Genomic DNA, 23454 nt, shown 5'->3' with positions numbered 1-23454 from the left:
TGTGATCATTTAATGCCATGTGATCACTTAATATCATAAATTCATGTATAAGTGAGTACGTGTATGTGTGTGTGCTACATATCAACGTAGACATGTGGGAAGTGAATGGACAATTCACTTCATCCCTGGATTTTCTTCACAGCATAATATATGATTGAAAAAAAGAAAACAGAAAGCTTTTGTTTTGCTTCTGTTTTAATTTCTCAGTTGCTCAATGGCTTCTATACCCCTCTTTGAATCCTGAAGTGCGTCTCTTATAATTAATGAGCATACCATAATCCAAACTTCTTGAGAATGGAAAAGCCAGAAAAATAATGTAAGGCACAGCAGAGCAGTAGAGCAAAACCTGCCTGTGCACACTAATACTGGGAAGAACTCTTCACTCCCCACTAAGGAACTCACAGCAGCCTACTTTTCCTCTCCTGTCTCCTGTAAGAATACTTCTCAATGTGACAAAACCCACCTACCCAAAGGAAAGGTTAATTATTGCTCCATAATTAAACTCGCAAGAAAATTGTTAAGATTAATGAAGCCGTGCTTACTAAGTGATTACAAGCTCCCTATCAACTACCACAGAAATATTTGTTTTTACCAAAAACACCAACACATATATCGATAGCAGAGTCTGTGCAAATTATTGCAGTGACGAATCTAGATCAACATATATAAATCATAGTTTATGTATATGAAAAAATAAAAGTAACATAGGAGGAAGAGAAAAACAGGGAGGAAGGGAAAAAGAAGGGAAGGGGCAGACAGCAGGACAAGTTTTACTTTTCAGCAAGAACTACCATGCTAACATGAATTCTTTCTACTTAGTTCTGTGATAATTATGACTCAGCAAAAGACCACAATACCCTCTTCAATCTGGGTATGTTTGAAAATGTAAAAAAAAAACCTAAGAACTTTTAATTTTTTTCTAAATAACTTTTTTTTACGTTTATTTATTTTGAGAAAGAGTGGGGAAGGGACAGAGGGATAGAGAGAGAATCCCAAGCAGACTCCATACTGTCAGCATGGAGCCCGATGTGGGGCTCGAATCAAGAACCATGAGATCATGCATGACCTGAGCCAAAATCCAACCAACTCAACTGAGCAACCAACTCAACCACCCAGGCACCCCAAACCTAACAACTTTTCAGATGAATACTGAAAGAATGGTCTCTTATAAATTTACAATTATTGGAGTTATTTTAGTATTAATTTTAATTAGGCTAACACATAATTAGGTTAAATTAGGCTAAAACAGTAACATATTGATAAGTAATACCTAAAATGAATTCCATATTGTTACCAGCAATAAATTCAAATACAGCTGCCCAAGGTACATTGTGGAATATGCAGGTGAGTTCTTCCTCTCAAAATATCACTGACAGACATGGCCACCATGTCATTACATTTGAATTACAACATATGTCACCAATGTGCCTAATTACCTTTTAGCAACACCAATCAGCACAACTATTCCCCTATCCTCTCTAACTGGACATTGCATCAGTTATATATGTTATCTTAGGCTGTAGTAACAAAGACAAACCCCAAATTCCCAGTGTCTCATAACAGAAAAAGTTCTTCCTTGCTTGTGCTTCACGACAATCACAGATCAGCAAGGGCAAAGGCAGGGGCCTCCTCTCATTTTAGACATTCAAGGAATCAGGATGATGACAAGGGTGCCTCTTCTCTCTAAGTACAGGTCTCCATGCCAGAAGTAAAGAGACTTTTGTGCCCTTTTCCACCCAACCACAAGTGGGCCAGGAACATGATTCCTTATGTGCCCAGGATGGTAGAAGGCTGGAATTATGAAGAGCCTTAATAACATTTCAATTATCCACTCATATCTATAGAATGTCAAAGCTAATAAACTGGTTGTTTTAATAAGCTGTTTTCAGGGCACCTGGGTGGCTCAGTCGGTTAAGTGTCTGACTTCAGTTCAGGTCATGACCTCACATTTTGTGAATTCAAGCCCCACATCAGGCTCCAAGCTGACAGCTCAGGGCCTGGAGCCTGCTTCAGATTCTGTGTCTCCCTCTCTGTCTGCCCCTCCTCTGCTAGTGTGCACTCTCTCTCTCACTCTCTCAAAAATAAATAAACATTAAAAGAAATTTTTAAAAAAGATTTTAATATAAGCTATTTTCAGTTATGGATATCCATTATATGTGAACAATCAAAGGAACTCAAAATAATTTTCATTATCCCAGTATCTTTAGTTTATTCCAAGAAGTTAGAGTTTGCAACTGAACTATTTAGGGATTCACAAAACAATAAGAGTGTCAGAATGAATAGCACCAAATGTATTACACTGATACAGATTTAAAATTGGGGCTTCTGAATACTTATCAATTAAAGTTAAAGATACAAAAGAATTTTAAAATAATATTCATTTTTATCTAGGCAAACTAGAATGTGAGCAAGAGGCATGCATAATTGGAATAAGCAAATTTGCAGGAGGGTTGGGAACCTTCAATAGAAGAGGTTTGGAATCTGGATGACCAGAAGGAAAAATGAAGAACTGTGGCATTCATCCTGAGGTCCTACTTGGAGCCACAGGACTAACTGATTCCAGAGAAACTCTGAAAAGAATGTTTACATGATAGGCACTAAGAAGGCATCATACAAAGAGCGTGACAGAAAGAAGAGAAAGGGTGGGGAATCTCACCTTTAGTCAAACACAGCATGGCTTTATTACACCAAGGTCTCTGCAAAGCAAAGGCAGAGACACTAACAGCTGGCAGAAGACTGAGCAAATGACCATCAGATTGGATGAGACATGGCAGAAAAATAACAGAGTCCATTTATAAGACACTCTCCACAAAGCATCAAAGATGTCTAAAAGGCATGAGGGAATAGGCTGAGGGCCTGCCTGAGGTTTGGTTTGGCCCAGGCAAACTTTACCAGCTTGAAAGGGAACAGCAGGGGATGGAGAAAAATTAAGCACAGATAAATGGGCCATAGACATATGGATCCTAGACAAATTATAAATTTTGTTTTAAGCAAAATTCAGTAAAAAAAAAAAATGATAGCTCTTACACATTCTTAGTGACCAAAACACTAAAAATTTTAGTTTCTCGGAGGAAGAAAGTTTCTACCATTAATTTCTCACATGTGGTTCTACATAGAGACTTCTAAAATTTATAGTTCTATAGTGCATTTTTAAAGCAGAATTGCTTCTGGGGCCAACACAGAAAGAAAGGAGACTGATTAGGCAGGGTTCTAGGCCTCCTGTCCACTTCAAACAAAACAGCTCCATTTTTTTAAATCATTTTTATATATTGGCTTTTATTTAGAAAAAATGTTCCAGTTCTAGGGGGAAAAAAAAGGTTGTATTAATTCATAGACTATATGTACTTGTTTCTTTCACCTTTATCAGTTCTTACTACTTGGTGGATCAACTTCTTTCTATTCTGCTTCCAAACTCTCTCTGTTTCATTTCTGTGGTTTCTGTGGTCTCCTGATGCAGAGGCCAGAGGCAAGCACACATATTTATTATGCCTGGAACTCATTTATGCCCTTATCACCAGTTGAACACCAAAACATGGTCATCAGAAAATTCCAGGGAATCACTAAAACAGAAAAAAGCCATAGGTTTTTAAAATTTCTTAAATTTTAAAAATTTTAATATATTACACAAAAGGATTAAAGGGGCACCTGGGTGGCGCAGTCGGTTAAGCGTCCGACTTCAGCCAGGTCACGATCTCGTGGTCCGTGAGTTAAAGCCCCGCGTCGGGCTCTGGGCTGATGGCTCAGAGCCTGGAGCCTGTTTCCGATTCTGTGTCTCCCTCTCTCTCTGCCCCTCCCCCGTTCATGTCTGTCTCTCTCTGTCCCAAAAATAAATAAACGTTGAAAAAAAAAAATTTAAAAAAAAAGGATTAAAATGTTCTCTGTTATGCAAATGGACAATGAAGCTTCGCAGCTATTTACTTCATCATATTTGAAAGTAAAGCCTATTGAGAAATTAAAAAAAAAGTCAGTGTGCTTGATTAATTTCTCAGGCACATGTATTAAAAAATACATACTGTTTGCCCTATAAGTGACAAAAACCAAGGCCAGCCAAAGAGAGCTGACCACAGCCTGACATATCTATAAAGAAAGCTGACCTCTCTGAGAAGCCAAAGTAAATTCAAATTTCTCAGCCTACAGGGCAGAAGCAGATCTTTGAAAGTTTGCCAGATTTATGTAGAAAGATTACATAAAGTAAACAGATTTTTCTCTTCCCAAGGTGCCCTTTTTCACATTACAATTATTATGAACAGCTACAAAAGAAGAAACATTTCCAAAAGCATCCAGTATACAATAAATATTCGTTATGTATTATTTATTCAGAAAAATCATAAAGCTCTGTTTCAACATAATTGTTGGCACATAATTTTTGGAAATTACTTCTTTTTTCCCCTCTTGGGATCCTTCTTTGACGTGAAAGGCAACAAAAAGACTAACACAGAGTAAAAGTAAAAAACTATAATTCTTAGATGATACTACAAGGGCAAACTTAGCTGCCTCAATCCATTTTTTGTAATGAAACAAAGAAAGAAAAAAATGCTTTTTGTGTGTTTTCTTCTTGGTTTGCTTTGAGAGGGATAATGAAATCAATAGGCAAAATGAAACTTGGATTAGTTAGCAACTGAAATTCTATTTTCATTTTACATTTTCCATCATTTCCATTTCCATTTACATCATAATGATATAAAATTAGAGCAAAATCTTAATCTGTCAGTATTTTTTAAGTTTTATATGGGAGCTCTGAAGTTACTTGTTTTTAATTATCAATTCACAAAACTTTTTTGAATATTCAGGCCAGTTTAAATATTCTCAAGTCACATCAACACTGAAAATGCATACAGGATGTATATGAATGTATATATATTATGTAGTTTAAGAATTAGCTAAGCAATCAACAAACCAACAAGTAAATATATAAAAACATTTCGAGAGCCTAAATTCAATGGAGCCTAAATTTAAGTGTAAAAAACGCCATTTCAACTAAGCTAAAAAAAATATGGCCAACTGATTTTAATTTTCATTAACTCACTTCTTTTTTTAATACCTATATTCTTTTAAGTGTATTTATTTTGAGAGAGAGAGAGAGAGAGAGTATGTATGATCAGGGGAGGGGCAGAGAGAGAAGGAGAGAGAGAATCCCAAGCAGGCTCCATTCTGTTAGCACAGAGCCTGATGTGGAGCTCAAACTCATGAACTGCAACATCATGACCTGAGCTGAAACCAAGAGTTGGATGCTTAACCGACTGAGCTACCCAGGAGCCCCTCAATTGTTTAAATTCTTTTTATTATGTATTTCCCTGTTTACTTGGGCTGGTCTATAAGCTAATCTACAAAAAGGCTAATAATTATGTAAGATCTTTAGCACAATAAAAGAATTGAATTAGTTAATTAACAAGTGAATAAATAAAGGATCGAAACTTAAAATGTTGGTTTCTAACCAATCTCATAAGAAATCAGAAATCACTGGGGCGCCTGGGTGGCTCAGTCGCGCCTGACTTCAGCTCAGGTCATGATCTCACAGTGTGTGAGTTCGAGCCCCGCATCAGGCTCTGTGCTGACAGCTTAGAGCCTGGGGCCTGCTTCAAATTCTGTGTCTCCCTCTCTCTCTGCTCCTCCCCTGCTCATGCTCTGTGTCTCTCTCCTTCAAAAATAAATAAAAACATTAAAAAAATTTTTTAAGAAATCAGAAATCACTTCACCACTAAAATTATACACCCCTATACTAGTCAGAGTTCCAGTAAGAAACAGATAGTGTTCTTAATTAAGATAATTTGCAAAGACAGTAAGGCATGGATAGTGCTTGGAGAAACCAGAGAGAGAGGGAGTATAGCACTCAGGGGTAGAAACAGCGGGGAGCCATTACTACACCACAGGCTAAAAGGCTGAGAAGAGAGAGTGGCTGCCAGAGCTCAAAGGGTAAGCCTACCTGACTGAAGCTGTGACTTTCAACGGGAAGAGGGAATGCTACCCTCTCTCTTTTCCTACCCTCAACACTATTTCTCAATGTAGCATAAATAACTAAAAATGTAAGATAGGCTATTTCTTAAAAACAAACAAACAAAAAACACAGATTTCCCTAGAAAATGAAAATGAAATGAAAATCCAAGATAGATATTGCTAAATCATCTTAGTAAATCCAGACAGGCTCAACTTTAAACACACTGCTCTTTAACATAATGAGCTTAGACTGAAAATCATTTTTTGAGATCAACACCACATTGTTTACATAATATATACCAAATAGAACAAAAATCTAATGAATGAAAGCTTTAATTTGCAAACACTACTCTGTATTAAGTAGTATAGCGAAGTATACTCCGATTATTGTCCTGGCTGGATAAAATATATAGATATATATATATAGATATATAGATATATATACATATATATATATATGTATATATATCAAACAGTAGAACTATCAAACAGTCCTAAGTGACCATGCCTCTGTTATGTTATAGAAATGGTATTAAATGTAAATTCCAAGAAGATTTAAGTTCAGCTGAAATAATGTTCCCATAATATGTTTGCAGATTGGGAATCCATTAATCAGGTTAAGATTGGGACTATATAATGCCTAAAGTCCCTCATATATCTGAGAATTTGTGATTCACATTCAAGCACTCCAGAAACACTGAGAAAACCCATAGCTCAGAAATTCTCTAGTTTTTCATTTGAACCAATTTGTATTAAGATTTTTAGAGAACGAAAAACCAGTCTTTAAGGTGTTCTATATACCAACACATATCAATGGGGCAAAGAATATGTGCTTCACACAATTACTCCCCAAATAAAATAATATATGCAACAGAGCTTGGCAAACTGGAAAGCATTTTCTCAATGTTACGTGTTACTATCTTCTTTAAATTTATAAATTGCTTATTATAATGCTTTACTTATTTTCTGAGGAGTGATATGTAAGTAAAGCTTCTCTTTAATAATGTTTATTAGAGAACAAATTATTGTTTAGATATGCAAGCATAGAAATTAATGTTTAAAAATTATCAGAAGTTTAAAAATTACCTTAAAAGGGAGGAACAGCAGAAACATCATGAAAGAAAAACTTTATAATACCCACCCAGTATAAATGACCCAGGCAAGATAATATTTCTGTGATATTTCTATCACCTTAACATATTTATTGCTAAAAAGTAATTTCATCAATGTAGCCTTCTCTGGTTGATTCCCCAACTATTTTAATGCTTTTTATTCTGCTTAAGCACATTTAAGTTGCATTCTAAATCAGCCGACCCTTGAACAACATGGGCTTGAATTGTACGAGTCCACTTATGTACAGATTTTTTATATAAATATATTACAGTATTATAAATGTATTCTCTCATGATTTTCTTGAATAATATTTTCTTTTTTCTAGCTTGCTTTCAGAATATAGTATGTATATATATATATACACATATATATGTGTATATATATATACATATAAATAAACAAAACATGTTAATCGATTGTTTATGTAAGAATATAGCATATATATATACACACACACATATATATATACACACATACACACAATACATACACATACACACACACACACACACACACACACACAAAATGTGTAAGACAACTGTTTATGTAATCGGTAAGGCTTCCTGTGAATAACAGACTATTAGTAGCTAAGTTTTGGGAGAGTCGAAAGTTATACGCAGATTTTCAACTGTGTCCTCAAATCCCTTGGTATTCAAAGGTCAACTGTATTATAATCTGGTTCTGTCAGTGTTCTAATGTCTTTTCCATGCATATATTTGTTCTGTTTTCCCAAACAACTCTCCCCAATGAAACTTATTATCTAGGAAAAATAATTTGATAATATCCAGGTAAATTATTTCATTTAACATGGTAGAAACCAAACAATAACCATTTTACCTTAATATTTTATAACATGTTCTAAGCATTAATGATTATGTGATGGGGACGGATGTGGCTATGGAGAAAATGCTTTATCAGCAAGCATCAGATTTCAGAAAAGACTCCTATTTACCTAATTAATTTTGAGAGAAACAGCTCCATATTAATGTATTCATCGTGAATGTTATTTATTATACTGTGTACAGTAGAAATACATTACTTACTAACCTTTAGCAGATAGATAGCTAGGTTATTCTCTGCAAGTGAGCAAAATTCCTGAATGATAGTTGAAAGATAACTGAACACAGAGCACTTAGTATTTTATGAAGTCTTATAGATGACATTTTGTAATTTTCCTTTAAGAAAATATCAGGATCTTTAAATAAGTAGTAAAGAATTTTGTTTTCTTTTCAATATCTCAGTATACAAGCCTTTGGGGGAAAAACCTGGAATTTACTGGTATGTGATCATAATCCAGTGGAAAAAAATACAAAATAGTCCTACTTTTTTCCAAATGGTTTAATATGGACTAATATTTCAAGATAATTTCTGTTCAGCATACATTTTAAAACATGAACTTAATTTTGCATAACACAGCAAAGAGCAAAATAATCATGAAACTGTTTAATTTAAATGGATTTGCAGGCTATCGGCAATGATATCCAAAGGACATCTTCCTAGGCCTAGGATGACTCACACACCACTAGTTTGATCTATTTGATGTATTAGTCATGCCTCCATCAACACATAGGTACTGAGATGCTACCTTTTCTGTAACTAATACAAAATACACATACATTCAAGATGCTTAATGATCCTTTGTTAAATGCCCTAAATTCCTAAACAAGTTCAAATAATTAAATGGCAATCTGTTTCATTATTTATTATCAATTCTATATCATTTATAGCCAAAAGATAAGAATAAAAAAGACATTCAAAAACTAAATGGAGGGCCTAATGTAACTTGAGCAATGGACTAAAGTGTTTTTACATGTGCAGTCTCATTTAATTCAACACTCTACTACAGAAGATTGATGAGTCAAGCTCAGTCACTTGTCAGATGCTCCAAGGCAGCTGAGTCACTCTAGGATCTCAAGTGTACCTTACACTAAAATATACCCTTAATTTCAATGAAGTGATATACTTAGAAAAATTGCATACCTCTCTGATTTTTATTAGTTAATTGATTTGGGAAGAAACTTCCACAGGGCTGACAGGAACTAAAATATTCCAAGCCATTAATTTTATTAGGTTTTTAAAATTCAATACATGATGTCATTTCCTGTTCTCCTGTACCTTGAAAAATAAGCATGACTAACCTAATCTGAGAAGGGGAAAGTAGTAATACAGAGTAATACAGTTAAAATGTAGAAGAAAAGATTCAAACTCAGCTCTCTCTAATTCAGGATTTTAATTAGGGCACCTGGGTGGCTCAGTTGGTTGAGAGCCCGACTTCAGCTCAGGTCATGATCTCACAGTTCATGGGTTTGAGCCCCGCATGGGGCTCTGTGCTGACAGCTCAGAGCTTGGAGCCTGCTTCTGATTCTGTGTCTCCCTCTCTCTCTGCCCCTCTGCTGCTGGTTCTCTGTCTCTCTCTCAAAAATAGACATTAAAAAAAATTTAAAACCCAGCAATGTTATTTTGAGAAAGTAAGAAAAATTTAGTTTTGAATGAACAATGATTTCAGACCCAATGGCCAGATGGCTTTAGATAATATATACCAGAGTGATTCTAAACAATGCTATATTTTATAAAAGCATTCAGTTTAACAATAAAATTGCTTCTATTGGGAAATGAAGTCAAAGTAGTTCATAAAGCTGAACTCTAAGTAAAGTAAAATTCCCTTGTCTATTTTGGAAGAAAACTAACCTACAGTACATTTATCTACAGCTATCAAAAAACCCACTGAAACATACATCTTGGCAAATGTGTGAATGAATGGGACATATGTGTACAGACACAAATTTTTATGTTAATATTTGAATTTGTCTACAAAAAATATGTTGCCATATAATGGAATTTTCTTTCATTAAATATTATATGTATGAGCTACTTCCTAAATTGTCAAGATTCTAAAATGGCAGAAGTAAGAATTATGGCACTTTATTTAATCAGGCCTACAATTTTAGTAGTATTCTACTATTACTACATTTACAGATTATTAAACAGGAGTAAATAACAAGAAGCACTAAACTTGACATGCAAATACTCTTTTCATCTTTCTTGGAAAGATGTTGCATGTTTGTCTTCAAACTGTGCAAGAAAGGATTTAGGAAATGTCATTACTGTAGCAGTAATGCAAGAGGCAGAAGAAAGAACATAGAGAGAAATGAAGACAGTTAAACAGATAGAAACTGGCCAATTTTCTTTTGTAGATAGTCATGTAAAGAAAGTTATATGGATCATGAATCTTTTAATATATATTTACACATATATATAATTAAGAGTATTTATTAATGATTCCATTCTTTAGTTGTTTTTAAAAATGTTATTAAATAATATTTTGAGATCAGAAGCTGATATAAATAATTCATTAATGGAATTGGAAATTATATAAAAGGTAGCCATCTTCCCCTAAACATACAAGAAGCAAAAGGTGGCCACTTTCTCCAAACGATGTATTTTTATTCTTTTGATGGTAATCAAAGTATTACTATCTTTCCTATTGAGATCTTTTTGTTGCTGTTCCTTTAACATTCATTTCAACCAATATTTACTGAAGCTCTATTAAGACTGTCATAGAGGGGCACCTTGGTGGCACAGTCAGTTAAGCATCCGACCTGGGGTCAGGTCATGATCTCACGGTTCGTGGGTTCAAACCCCGCAACAGGCTCTGTGCTGACAGCTCAAGGATTCTGTGTCTCCCTCTCTCTATACCCCTTCCCTGCTTGTTCTCTCTCTCTCTCTGTCTCTGTCTCTCTCTCTCTCAAAAATAAAAATTAAAAAAAAAAAAGACTGTCATTGACAACTGAAGACCCAGTCTTTATGCTTGCAGCATTCCCAAATCTAGTGGTGGGACATGGAAATACAAGCGGAAAATACACTGTAATATGATAAATGCTAGAACAGAAATACAGCACATGCAAAGTATGATGGGATGCAGCCAAGGGGCAGAGCAAACTTTCAGGCTCTGTGTGTTCAAGGAACAACAGACTCAATATGCCTTTCTACATTCTGACAGAGTGTGGGATCATGGCAGTCATTTAAAAAGGAAGTAAGATCCAAGTACAATAAAGAGGAAGGCGAAAGGTAGCTGAACAGTAATAAGGACAAAAAGAGCAAAAGTAGAAAGAAACGAGAACATTTACACTGCTAGAGACACAAATTGCTCTAGAGACACAACCCAGGCTAGACTTTACACAGTCACATAGTGAGACTTCCCTTGAGTGACAGAATATCAAGGATTAGCACAGCAGAGTGGAGAGACAAATGAGTATGTGTGTTCAGATTTCCTGGAATCTATACAGAGATCCCAATTTCCCTTCACATAAGTAGCACCATTGATGTAAGTAGGAAACAAAGGTTCCATTAAGGCTTATTATGTTATTTAGATACACTGGTGGAGAATTTTTCCGCCAAAACTGTTTTAATTGCTTATTTTAGGTGACATAGTATGAAGTAGTATCCTATATCACATCTATTTTCTATTTTAGCTCTGAGGTCCAGAATCATCTATGGTGTGTGTGTGTGTGTGTGTGTGTGTATATATATATACACACACACATATATACTATAAAACATAGTAAAGACCTCATGAATAAATGCCAGTATCTGAAAACCAGGTAAACAGCAATGTTACTTGAGTTTCCTTTACGAAAGGTTATATACATTATATATAGACAGTTTTTTTTTATATTGCCTAAAGTAAGACATAATTATTTTTTAAAGGCTTCATTTTATTGATTTACTTTGTTTTCAAATTTTCACATAAAAATTGGGGAATGGCAACTAAGTTTTTATAATCACCTATCACCCTCAAATATATCAAACGTGATCTTAAAAGAGACCTAAATGTACTAATATTTAACCCGTTAATAAAGCATCAATCCAATTATTCACTTCTATAATGTAATCACAATAACATTTGTAATTATTGGTGTCACTAAAAACAGAGATAGTTTTCTTCTCGCCGTTTTCTGGCTATGAAATTCTTCAGTACGTGAGTGTATTATTAACAAACATTTTAGTAGAAATCCAATGTCAACAAAATCAACATTCCAGTCCTGTGAGCCTATAGTTCCCTCAATACTAACTAGATATGATTTTGTGATTTCAATGGATGCATTCAAAACATTGAGCATTTGGTACTCCATTACCATCCCCATCAGCACCACACTAAACAACCTAGAACTGCATCTACTGCATGTAAAGACTCTTCTGTCCAATGTGCGCCATTTCTATGATGCAATGAATGTGGAAGAGATTTCTACTCAAGGTTTTCAGTATTTATTACAGTGAATAAAAGAGAAGTAAAACACTGTGGAGAATAATTTTGTATTTATTCCTTTGATGACTTACAGGACAGTCTTTTCTATAGAAAATAGAAATCATACATTAATAGAAAATCTAAGTAGAATTTTTAAAACCTCATTTCAAAGGCTGGGATTACATGTTACTAAGTAAAGCAAAGACATTTTGGAATAAAACTAGACATGAGTAGCACAACTATATGTAATTGCTAACCTCTAACCTTGTGAGTATCATGAAGTGGCAATTTATTTGAAATGATATTAAATAATTCTAAGATTTTATATATCATTTATATAAAATATTTAAGATTTAATACAATTTGTATAAATTTTACTAAATTAAGAGTCTGCAGATTTTCACATTCCTTTCCTACAACGCAGCATAGCCAAAAAGGTCTTCTTTGAATGAGGTAAGGAGTGCCGTATATATTTTATAAGAATTACTTATAAATGCATCAGCTACAATTATGTCATCAGGAATTACTTATCCTTACCTTTCTGACTCAGAATACCTAAACAATTAAAGAACACAAATTTAGAATAAAGAGAATACAGGCTGTAAAATTTTACTGATACAGCATATATTCGCCCCCTATTATATAAACTTTTGCTAGTTCAGTTTTATTAACATGATAATTTTAACACAATCACTTATTTGTCTGTGGAGCTATTCCTTTCTCATTTTGCCAGCTAATTAGCCCAAAGAAATAGATGTGCTCCCACATGATTTATACATCGAATGTCTAAAATCACTCATATTCTTACTCATTTACAGAACAAATGGCTATCTTGTCCAACTTCTATAAATCCCGGCACTGTCTCAACTCATATCTCATGATCATGACCAGCAAAATCTCTGAAAATCATGCTTAATGTGCACACAACTTTGTGTCACTTGCTGACATTAACCAAAAAAAGCCTGCAAAACTGGCTTCACTTTCCATTCGTCATCAGCAGTCAGTTTCAATATAGGAATTTAACCATTGAAAAATCAGATTCTCTGGATTATATTAAAACAACAATAAAACAAACAAATACTAGTTTCTGGTGATAATTGTCTTATTAGCCAGCTTGTAGCATCACATTTTGTGTGTGTACTGTAGCTTCTTATTCTAGGGGACACTAATTAGTTTTAAATGGTGTTAAATACCATCCCTGCAGTTGCAAGTGCTTCTCTGGGATTTTTACTAGAGAAAAGAACTCCTGTAATTTAAAACCACTTTGTTTTCTTCAGCCACAGCTGTTAGTGAAACACTGACCTGTAGAAATCTTAAAGGTTTTCAACCCTCTCTCATTGCCATTAGTCTGCATTTATTTTCTAACACATCTTTTCCCCTTGTACCACTGCTCCTCCATAAATCCCCAGCCCCCAAATTGCTTTCAGCAGAGAAATTGCATTTAGCTAGTTAAACCCTTCTCTCTTTCCCTCCCTCCTCCCCCCTTACAAAGCCTTGGCTACTCTTAAAGAAAATTCTCCAACAACGTGTCAATTTTATATTGGCCACAAAGACAACTTCTGTTGGGGGAGGGGGAGGAAAGAGGGACTGGAGCTTGGCTGTCCCTTTCCACAGACAGGGATCTTTGTGGAGATCAGAAAACATTTCCTGCATAAAAAATCAACACACTCTCTAGTTGCAGGATCAGAGAGTGAGAGCGAATATGTATCAGCCTGTCCTCAAACGAATGGAACACATCCGTTAACCTTCCAAACAGGAAAAGTCATTTTCTCAAAATATGTCCGCTTTCTTGCATTATTAAACATAATCCACAATCTGAAATCCTCCGGTAGCTCCCCCACTGGGGATTGGGTGAAAACTGAAAATCACTCCTGTACTTTCTCTTTTTCCTCTGCATTTCCGTTGCACTATTTTTTCCATCTAGCTCATCTCTGACACGCTCCCACTCTCCTCATGTATACCAAGAGGGGACCCAGAAGAGCAAAAAAAAAAAAAAATCACACAAGAGGGCTATCATGTTTTACAGGATCAGCATGTGTTTTAATTCTGCCCTTCACCCTTGCCTCCAAGTGACTTCACAGCCAGGAGACCCCAGAGTTTGCGCTTCCAGTGGGGTTTCCTTGACCCACGAAAGAGCAAGCACACAGGATTTATTGTGCAATGCATTTTCTTTTTTTAATATGGGGCCTGTGGGGGAGGGGGATACCCTTGTCTTCAGGTGTCAGAAAGTCATTTGGTCCAAACAGACTTGCTATTGAATTTGTGTCACCATTTTGTCCTGCTTCCCCAACTTAGGGCAGTGCAACTAAAGGGGTCCTGCTTGAGACAGTGAGACAGGGCAAAGGCTAGAGGAAGTGAAGGTTACTTTTTGCTGGGCTCTAACATAAGGTAGAAATCCTACAAATTCATTTCACAGGTGTGTGCGTGAGAGAGCGCGAGTATATATCTTGGTCTCCCCAAGAGGCTGCAGCCAATAAAGAACCTCCCCCCTCAACAACCTCCAGGGCTAACTGACCCCACGTTTTTGCCTCTCTTTCCTCCTGAATATTCCAGACACACTACCAGGGCATATTGATGAGAGCTATCCCATCCTCACCACCCTGTCTCAAAAATCTTGAAACCCAAAATTAGCTTAAGAGACCTTTATTAGTGAAGATCACAAACCAAATGACTCCAAAGATGATAGAGTTAAAGAGCAATGATTAAGCCTGTGTGTTGAAACATCACATCTTAATGCCATCTCCAAACGCCCCTCCCTCCCATCTCTCCCTCTCTGCTGGGCACTTACCTTCTTTGGGCGGTCGCTTGGCCTCCCTGGTAAGATTGCAGACCTGGGTGGTTTGCAGCTCCTGGGTCAGGCAGCCCTCGGTCTGCTCATTCAGGGGTAACACCACGTTATTTAACAAAACCAGCGACTGGTCGTCGATCCCCCACTCTCCCAAATGCTGAGGGCAGGTGCATTTTGTATACATGATCCCACATGATTCTGTTCTCCCATTTTCTGATTTTAAGCAGCTCTCCAACCAAGTGCATAATACATGGCAACCAAACTGGCTTGGGCTCACCTTGTTCAATACCAAAAACTCAAAAAAAGATTTCTGATCTTCTTCCCCTTTTTTCTGTAATCCTGGGAAATCAGTTGGAAACACCCGACGTATCTGAATAAAATTTTTATCATATTGTAGAAAAACGAAAGCATTCTTGGAATCGCAGAGTTGCATTATAGAATGATTCTTTCTTAAAAGATCCTTTATTTTTTCATGGGAAAAATGATCAAACTGATAAGCCAAGAGGGAAAAGTTAGAGCAGCTAAGGTCCTTTTTGGAAAATTTCAGGTAAATGCTATATTTGGTTGGATCTGGATTTTCCAGCGTCCAAGTGCAGTTTGTAAAGTTTTTGGGAAACATTTCACTTACAGAATACGATCCATAAATGACTCCCTTCACCAAAGTTGAACACCAGAAGTCTTGGGCAGCATTAAATCCAAACATAACCAGGAGATAGGTGGAAAATATATAAATCAGCAGGTTACGAACAGCCTTCATCCTATGTCATTTGGCCTGTAAAAATGGCAATGAAAGTAAAATGCAAGTAGGAGTCTACACGCATTGAAGAAAGAAACTCCTTCCAATATTACAGCCAGCTGTTTTCAAGATTTCAGTAAAAAACCCTTTTTAAAAGAAGGGCAGGTAATTTTTTATTTTATGCTAGGAAATTATCGGTGGCTGTGTGAACAGCGCCCTCACGTGGTCATTCACAATGACCAAATTTTCTACATTCACTTTAAAAATAATATTTAATAGATTATTAACAGGAATGCTGTAATTTATCTACCAGGATTTCCTCCCAGTACATTATGATTCTATTGAAAGAGGAGGAAAACACACCTTTTAAATAATATCATAACCTAAGTTTTTAATTTTTGAAATCTTTTTAAGCAACCTATACAACCTTTTCTCTCCCTCAGTGGGCCCGAAGAAAACATCATCACACACAATCTAATCTGATAATCTGGGAACAGCTGTCATCACATTACTTCTTTTACCTTGAATATGAAAAGCAATTTTGATAAAGGATGGCCACAATTTTAAAAGCACAAATGATAATTTGTTGCAGATGAAACATCATCTCCCAAATACCCATACTTGTCTTTGCAGGGACCATCGTGTGAACTGATGGGAATTCCTGTGCAAAAACACCAACATTCATTTGGATTAATAGAATTTTAAGCCCATTATCTGAGAAAGGGCATAGATGGGTAGATAATATAGGGAAGACTTGTTGTTCAACATCACCTCTGAGAACCAAGATTTAAGACAGTCATTTCAATGTGACATGCCCTCTTGGGATACATAAAGTGGATCACTGTATTAGTATCTGTATCCAAAGGCGATGTCGGTGAAAAATCCCAGAACCACAGCTGGCTTCAGCCTTTTAATTTTTTTTTTTTTTAATTAGGGCTATTTTATCTAGAGTTATTTAAGATTTAACTCTAGTTACTGTAATTTAAGATTTATACATGGTAGATAAAAGACATTAGCATTTTCTTTCCTAGCAGATTTCAGTTACTGAATTGCTCCCTTTCCAACAACAGCTCCAAAGCTCCTTTTCTTTATGTTTTTTTAACCTGGCCTTGCATAATAAAGTAATCCTGGTTATATTTACCTCTGTAAGTTGTTATCCAAAAATAACTTGAATTTTTTTCAGCTTTAACCTTTAAGAAGTTATTTCTTAGAATAAATGACACTGCTTTTTTTTGTTTAGCCTTTGAGCTGAGAAAAGTGATGCCAAGTTAATTATAAAAGTCTTTAGGCTGCAGTCTCTTCCACTGTTCTGTAAACAGAGACAGACATACAGACATATAGACAGTTAAGAGTTTTCGTGTCTTTGCCTGGGTCCTCTCGGAACCAAAGGATAAAACCCTCTTCCTTCCCATTGCATAACACACACCAACGCATGCACACAAATACCAGTGACCGAAGTCCCTGAAGATAGATCTGCATTTTCCAGATCATAATTCAAATTCTATGTCTTGATATAGGAGAAAACAGCCCCAACTCTAAATCTCTATATAGCAGCAGTTTAAAATAACATCTGAACTGCTGGGACTATCAAAACAGTGTTCTCTGTTTCAAGCATATAGCTCAATGAATAATGCATTTTCTTTTTGAGAAAATAAAGCCAATGAGCACGTAAAGGTTAAAAAATTGGGAAAGTTGCAGGAAATTCTGGAAATAATTTCCTCTTTTTTTTGCTGTTGCACTTTGCAGGCAATGCAGGTCTGCGCAGTGTTCTTCAGGATAGAGTGTAGGCGTTGAGAGCCAATGTGACAATAAGTGTCTAAATTAGGAATTCCATCCATGAAAGGGGCTTCATTTTATAATCGGTAACTCAAAAAGAGGTCGTATTTCTTTTCCTAATGAAATCCAGTACTTTTGCTTCCATTTATTTGACAGTGCATGTCTGCATTGCTGTGCTCATCAAGGATTAGAAAGAGTGAGGAAATAGCTCTGATTTCACTTTCAAGCTTGCTCAAGAGAGCCCCCTCAATATAATGCTCTTTATTTTAATCCTTAAGCCTTGGTGTACGGAGCCTTGTTTTATACTAAAGAATCAAAAATGAATCACTGAACTCTGCCGCCCCCCCACCCCCGTCCCCGACTGCAGGGCCAGTTCAAACAATTGTATTTCCCTTTTTTAAGAAAGAATGGGGTGGGGGTGTCTAAGGGATGGCTACCAAGATCTCAAGGATACTGTATTTATTTATTTATTTGTGTCCTGCTAAGAAGCAAACCGGCATTTAGTTTAGCTATTTCTCCAAACTGATTTTCTGGGTGACACTTTAGTTTAGCCGAACATAGACGGCGCCATCACTCCACTAAATTTTTTCCCCAATAGAAGACCCACTGCCTCCCCTTATCTTAACTTCCTTCTAACCTAAAAATTTCTCCTCAGAAAATCACCCCAATCACACGCAACCGTCAGTTTTTCTAGGTCTCCGTGCCTGTTCCTTCCGACCATGCACATCTCTTGAAAAACAGACTTCTCTAACTTTTCAACTGCGGCGTTTAAGTAAATGCAGACAGTCGGGTTTGGTCGTAGCCCCTCCATCTGCCAGCAACAGCCTTTCCTTTCCTTGTCCTCCCTCCGCAAACACCTAGACGAAAGCTCCTCGGTGGCGACCCCTGGCAGAGGGAAGGTGACCCCTGGACCCCCTTCCTTACCTTCCACTCCGAAAGCTCAGGGAGGCTCTTGCTCTAAGACACCAGCACAGGCACGCGTCCCAGCAACAGTGACGGAGAGACTCCCCTTCGGTCCCAATCACCGTTGCCCATTTTCCCCGGCTCAGCTTCAAAAATCAGGATTTATTTTATTTTTTTTTAAATGCACACTTAAGAGAAGCAAAAGATGGGGGAGAAAAATCAAAGAGGGGAGGGGTGGGAGAAAAAAAGCCCCCAGGACCCCGGAGCCTGACGCCGTAGCCAACTGAATCCAACCTCCAACCGAGGGAGGGGGGAGCCCCCCGTAGAGAGACTCTAAAGAAACAAAAATATGCAAGTGGCTTAAAAGCAAGGATTTGTTTTTATCAAATCTACCCCCAACAAACCGATGAGCCAAGAAGCAAAGAAAGCGCTGAGACGAGAAGTGACCGGCGGCAGCAGCGGCTGCTAAGGCAGATTTGTTGGGGCGGTGGGTTTATTACAGGAGTATTCGTGGTCGGATCGGAAGGCTCAAGCTTATGCTCTTTCCTCTTTCCGCTTTCCTCCCTCCTCCTCCTCCTCCCCCTCCCCCCGCAGGTACTGATGGACGGACCGCGACTAAGGAGAGGGGGGAAAAAATCCTTGGCTGGTGATGTCGGAAAGCTGTTTGAATGCCCAGCGAGGAGGGGCGCGAGAGGGAGAGAGATAGTAAAGCTCTGTCTCGGGTGTGCGCGCCGGCGCGCGGCGCTCGCTCTCCCCGGGGCGCGCGCCAAGGAGGGGGTGCGCGTCCCCGGGGTGCGCGTGCGCGCCGACTCCCGCGTGCTCTTGCGCGCGCGCGTCCCCGGGCGCCGCGCGCCCCGCGCCCCGCGCCGGGCGCCGGCACCGATACGGTGCGCCAGGCGGCCGGCCAGAGGCTCGACGAGCGCTACGCGGCCGCTGTGCCTTCCCGTAGTTCTTGCCTCCCGGGGGCGCGGGTGGGTGTGCGTGAGAGAAGAGGAGGGAAGCGGCGGGGTGGGAAAGGAGGGAGGCCCGGCGGGAGGGCGGGAGACAAGCGGGCGGGAGGGGGGCTCCGCGGTGCTCCAGCCAGGGCCGCGGTAAGCCTGCACGTCACGGCTACTCAAAACCAAGCACGTCCCGAAAGCGGTATTTTCTGCGTCTGGGAGGTTTTTGCGCCCTCAGTTCCCACCGCTGGGGCTGGCGGCGACCAACTGTAAGGGGAACTCACTGGGAGGCGAAGCTAGGGGGTTGCGGAGGATTGGAAGGCGACTCTGAGTGTTGGGAAGTAAATACTGGACTTGATCGTCTCTGTCTTTCTTTCAGCGCGGACCTGTCGCAGCCGAAGAGCTGTCGTTTCATCGCCGGGGTTCAGATGAATTGATCCAGTCCTCAGCGGACGGGGCACATCTCAGTTCCCGAAATGCTGCGTGTCTCCGGCTGGAACAATACTAGTTTTTCTCAGCGAGGCTGCAATTAACATCTTGTTTGTTCTGGCTAGATACAGGCTTTGTCAGGACCGCGGTGCGGCGACCGAGGTTGGGCATCTTGCATTGCTTTCTGCATGGCAATGGGATCATGGTTGTGGGGGGGGTCTAAACTTTTGTTTTCTTAATGTATCTGATTCTTCTTTAAGTTTCCCTAGTAACAGGTTTGTGGACAGTGGTAGAAAAAAAAAAGAAAAAAGAAAAAAAAAACGAGGGAAAGGGGTAGGAAAAGCTACCGGATTCTCGATTTAGCAGCAACAAAAAGGATAAATTTCCACCACTCCCCACCTTTATTTATTTGGCCCGCTGGACGGTTGGCTGACAAGTGTTTGATGAACTAGCTTCAGATACAATGCTGCAAAAGGTCATTCGCCTACTGATTATGTTTCTACTTGTAAACGCAGTTGGTAGTTTGCAAAACAAGTGGCAAAATAGTGTGGTGATTCGGTGGGGGAGACCAAAATGGGTAATTCCTATGAAGTGTCCGAGTCTTCCTAAGGGTGAGTGGCTTGAGCGGCCGGTGAAGTTGAATAAAACAAATTTCCATCATCTTCTCTCTGTACTCTTTCTGCATTTTTCTTCCTCTTGTTGTTCCTCTCCCCTGGGGCAAATGGAGAGCCAAGAACATTATTTAAAAATAGGACTATAGTGAAAATAGAAAGGTGCCAATGATCTTTTATTCACTGGAGTTGCTTGAAATATTAAAATTGGCCCTTTACTTCTTAATACATATTAATAGGGTGACCCTCTTCAAGGCTTTCTCTTCTAAGACAAGTGTTCAGAATAACATCCTGTAAGGGAAACAGTTAATCATTCCCCATCCAACAAGCTTTAACCATGTTCCAGGAACATTCACTGGCTGAGAGAGCAGCCTTTGTGGCATTTTGGTTTTGTGTCATTTTTGGTTCATTACAATATTTTTTATTCATTTAAGGGAAGGTGAAAGGAAAATAAGGTTTATGTCTAGGGCATAATCCTAAACATTGTGTCTTAAGCAAACACGTTTTCTTTTAAAAAACATTCAGTAATACAAAGAATTACATTTCCTTTATTTCAACTTCCATAGAGATTATAATTATGATAGTTGCAAGACATTTTGGTCAGTTCTGTTATGAGAAGCAAAAATAGAGATTAATGACACGTTTAAAAAATGGGAAAAAAAGGAGAATGTTTTGCATGATTTGTACATAAAAAGAAAACAATGTGAGTTTTAGATCTATGTCTATCTTGCACCTAGTAATTTCTCACATCTTTGAACACTGTGATTCTGATGTTTCTTAGAAAATCTTGAAGTCATGATATAGTGACATAAGAATAATAGCTGAAAGGGATAATTTGAAAAGACTTACTCCTAAATGGAAAGGAGCATTCATTCCCAGGGTCATTTACATTCAAGTAGAACACGGGACTAGGTCAGGGAGAAAGCCACCCTTAATAAAGCACTTCACCCTTCACACTGTTTCCCATAACCTTCATAAATTGCAGGCTACTGAGCCAGCCTGATGATGATCCCTCTGAGGTATATTTATAGCAGATGATTTGTGGATGATAAATATGCCAAGCAAGACACCATCTCCAGTAACCCCAGGCTGGTCTGACTTCCTCAGGGGGTCATAATCAAGAATCACAAAAAGAACCCTATATGGAGAATCTGGTCTATGGACCTAACAACAGCACAATTCCAAAGGCAGACCAAGGAAGAGCCATCCTGATTCATGTCTGCACTATGTTCCATGTGAAAGCACCACTGACACATTGACCCAACAATGAAAAGAGCAGCAGTTTATACACTAGGCTCTCTGTGTCCTTTCCTCCCTATTGACATTGGTCTGTTTTTATGCTTTAATGCATTTTAAAAAATCACCATTTCACATTGTAATTATCAGCCTTCATTTGCTTCTCACCAATCCCTGTGTGTATCTGTTTATGTCTGTATGGATACAAACAGATCCATATTTAACACACATGTTTCATGTACATGTGTATATATAAGCATGTATTATATGTAAGTGTGCACACATACACACATGTATATAATATGTTCACATATATTTCCATTATTATATATGTATGGGAGGATGGTTTCACTCTACTCCTTTATATTTCTCTTTAGTATGAAGTGTTCTCACCCCAAAACTACCAGATTAATTGTATAAACTAATTTTCACTTAAGTTTCCTTCTCAACTTTTGAAAGGACAATTGAGAAGCCAGTATTAACACATCAAAATATAAACTTGTATTTTAAATTGGCCCAGGCATGTAAAGTCTTTCAAATTTATCTTTTCTATTATTTATATGTTTTTAAAGATTACTTCAGGGAAATGAGATTTCTAAGTATAATGTATCTCTCTTTTACTTCTATTGCCTTTATTTTTTTACTGTTTAGTTCTTCTACCTTTGAAAAAAAAGAATCCCATCCTCCAGGATCCTTTCTTAAACTTCAGTATCACCTGCACAATTCTCAGACTGAAATGATAAGAATATGTTTTGAATATGCTTACCTAGTTTTAGAAAGGGCTTTCTTCCCTCTCATGCCTTTCTCTCATGCTCCTTGTGGTATCACTATATTACCACTTTTAAGTTTTATAACTTTTCTTCAGTAAGGCTTTAAGAAGCACAAATAAGTTTATCAATTATTCTTTTTCAATATGCTCTAACTTTTCAATACTTAATGTCTCCAACACACACACACATGCACACACACACAGATTTTTGACAACTAATTTCACAATAAAAGGAAATTAATGGAACAACTTCAGAAATATGAACCTTATTATTTACTCTAATCAACTAATGCTTTATTTTGTGTTAATAAAATGATCAAAATATTACATGATTAAATGGGTAAGTACTTACTTTATGCTTAAAATAGCATATTTACTATGAACTGAAAGAACTTCTCATTCTTTCTCCTCCTCCTCTTCCTCCTCTTCTTCTTTCTTCTTATTAAATAATGAAGTTTCTCAGGAACTAAGCTGATTCTTCTCAGTTTTCTATCTAAAAAAAAAAAGGCATCCCCTTCTAATTGGGCATCCCCAAATAGAAAATACATAACAAAAGTACTAAAAAGTAGAAGGGTATAGTAGAGCAAACGGATACATGAACTGATGGTTATCCTGGGCTGGTTAGTCCAAACTTGCCCCATGCCAGGCATAGCCAGAGTACTTTTTATCAAAGAACTCATTTGTATCAAGTTTCCATTTTTACCATTCTTTTCCTCTACCATGACACATGTAAAACACTCACATTGTTAAAAAGTTTTTGACCATCAATTCCTAAGGCTTCATTTGTGATTCAAGAAATGCCATGGGTAGGTACCACATAATGTCACATTTGTGTGTTATAGAAGTATCTTGGAAAATAGGGACTTTAAAAGCTCAAAATACATGTTTGCAGTTAAATAGGAATTTACCCCAAATTCTTTCCTTGTCAGTTATTTTTATCTACTTTTTTGTATAAAGTTGCTATGTTTATGCTATT

General features: G+C 37.6%; 1 protein-coding gene across 3 annotated transcripts in view; it reads right to left on the bottom strand.

Annotated features, from left to right (window-relative positions):
• The window catches only part of ADGRB3 (adhesion G protein-coupled receptor B3), a 724938-nt gene extending 706308 nt beyond the window's left edge, over positions 1-18630 (bottom strand). The window contains exons 1-2 of one of the 3 annotated variants that reach the window (XM_047860848.1): positions 18517-18630; positions 15081-15852 (exon numbers count right to left, since the gene is read on the bottom strand). In XM_047860848.1, the coding sequence (XP_047716804.1) occupies positions 15081-15837 (757 nt within the window). In that variant the 5' untranslated portion in view covers positions 15838-15852; positions 18517-18630. Of the gene's footprint in view, positions 1-15080; positions 15853-16957; positions 17072-18516 lie in introns of those variants that run through there. The other 2 variants (XM_047860847.1, XM_047860849.1) reach the window with 2 other exon arrangements.
• Between the last annotated feature and the right edge of the window lie 4824 nt (positions 18631-23454).

The sequence above is a fragment of the Prionailurus viverrinus genome, chromosome B2 (genome assembly GCF_022837055.1).
Source record: "Prionailurus viverrinus isolate Anna chromosome B2, UM_Priviv_1.0, whole genome shotgun sequence".
Lineage (NCBI taxonomy): Eukaryota > Metazoa > Chordata > Mammalia > Carnivora > Felidae > Prionailurus > Prionailurus viverrinus.
Note: the sequence above shows the minus strand (reverse complement) of the source record. Positions and strands in the feature narration are given on the sequence as shown.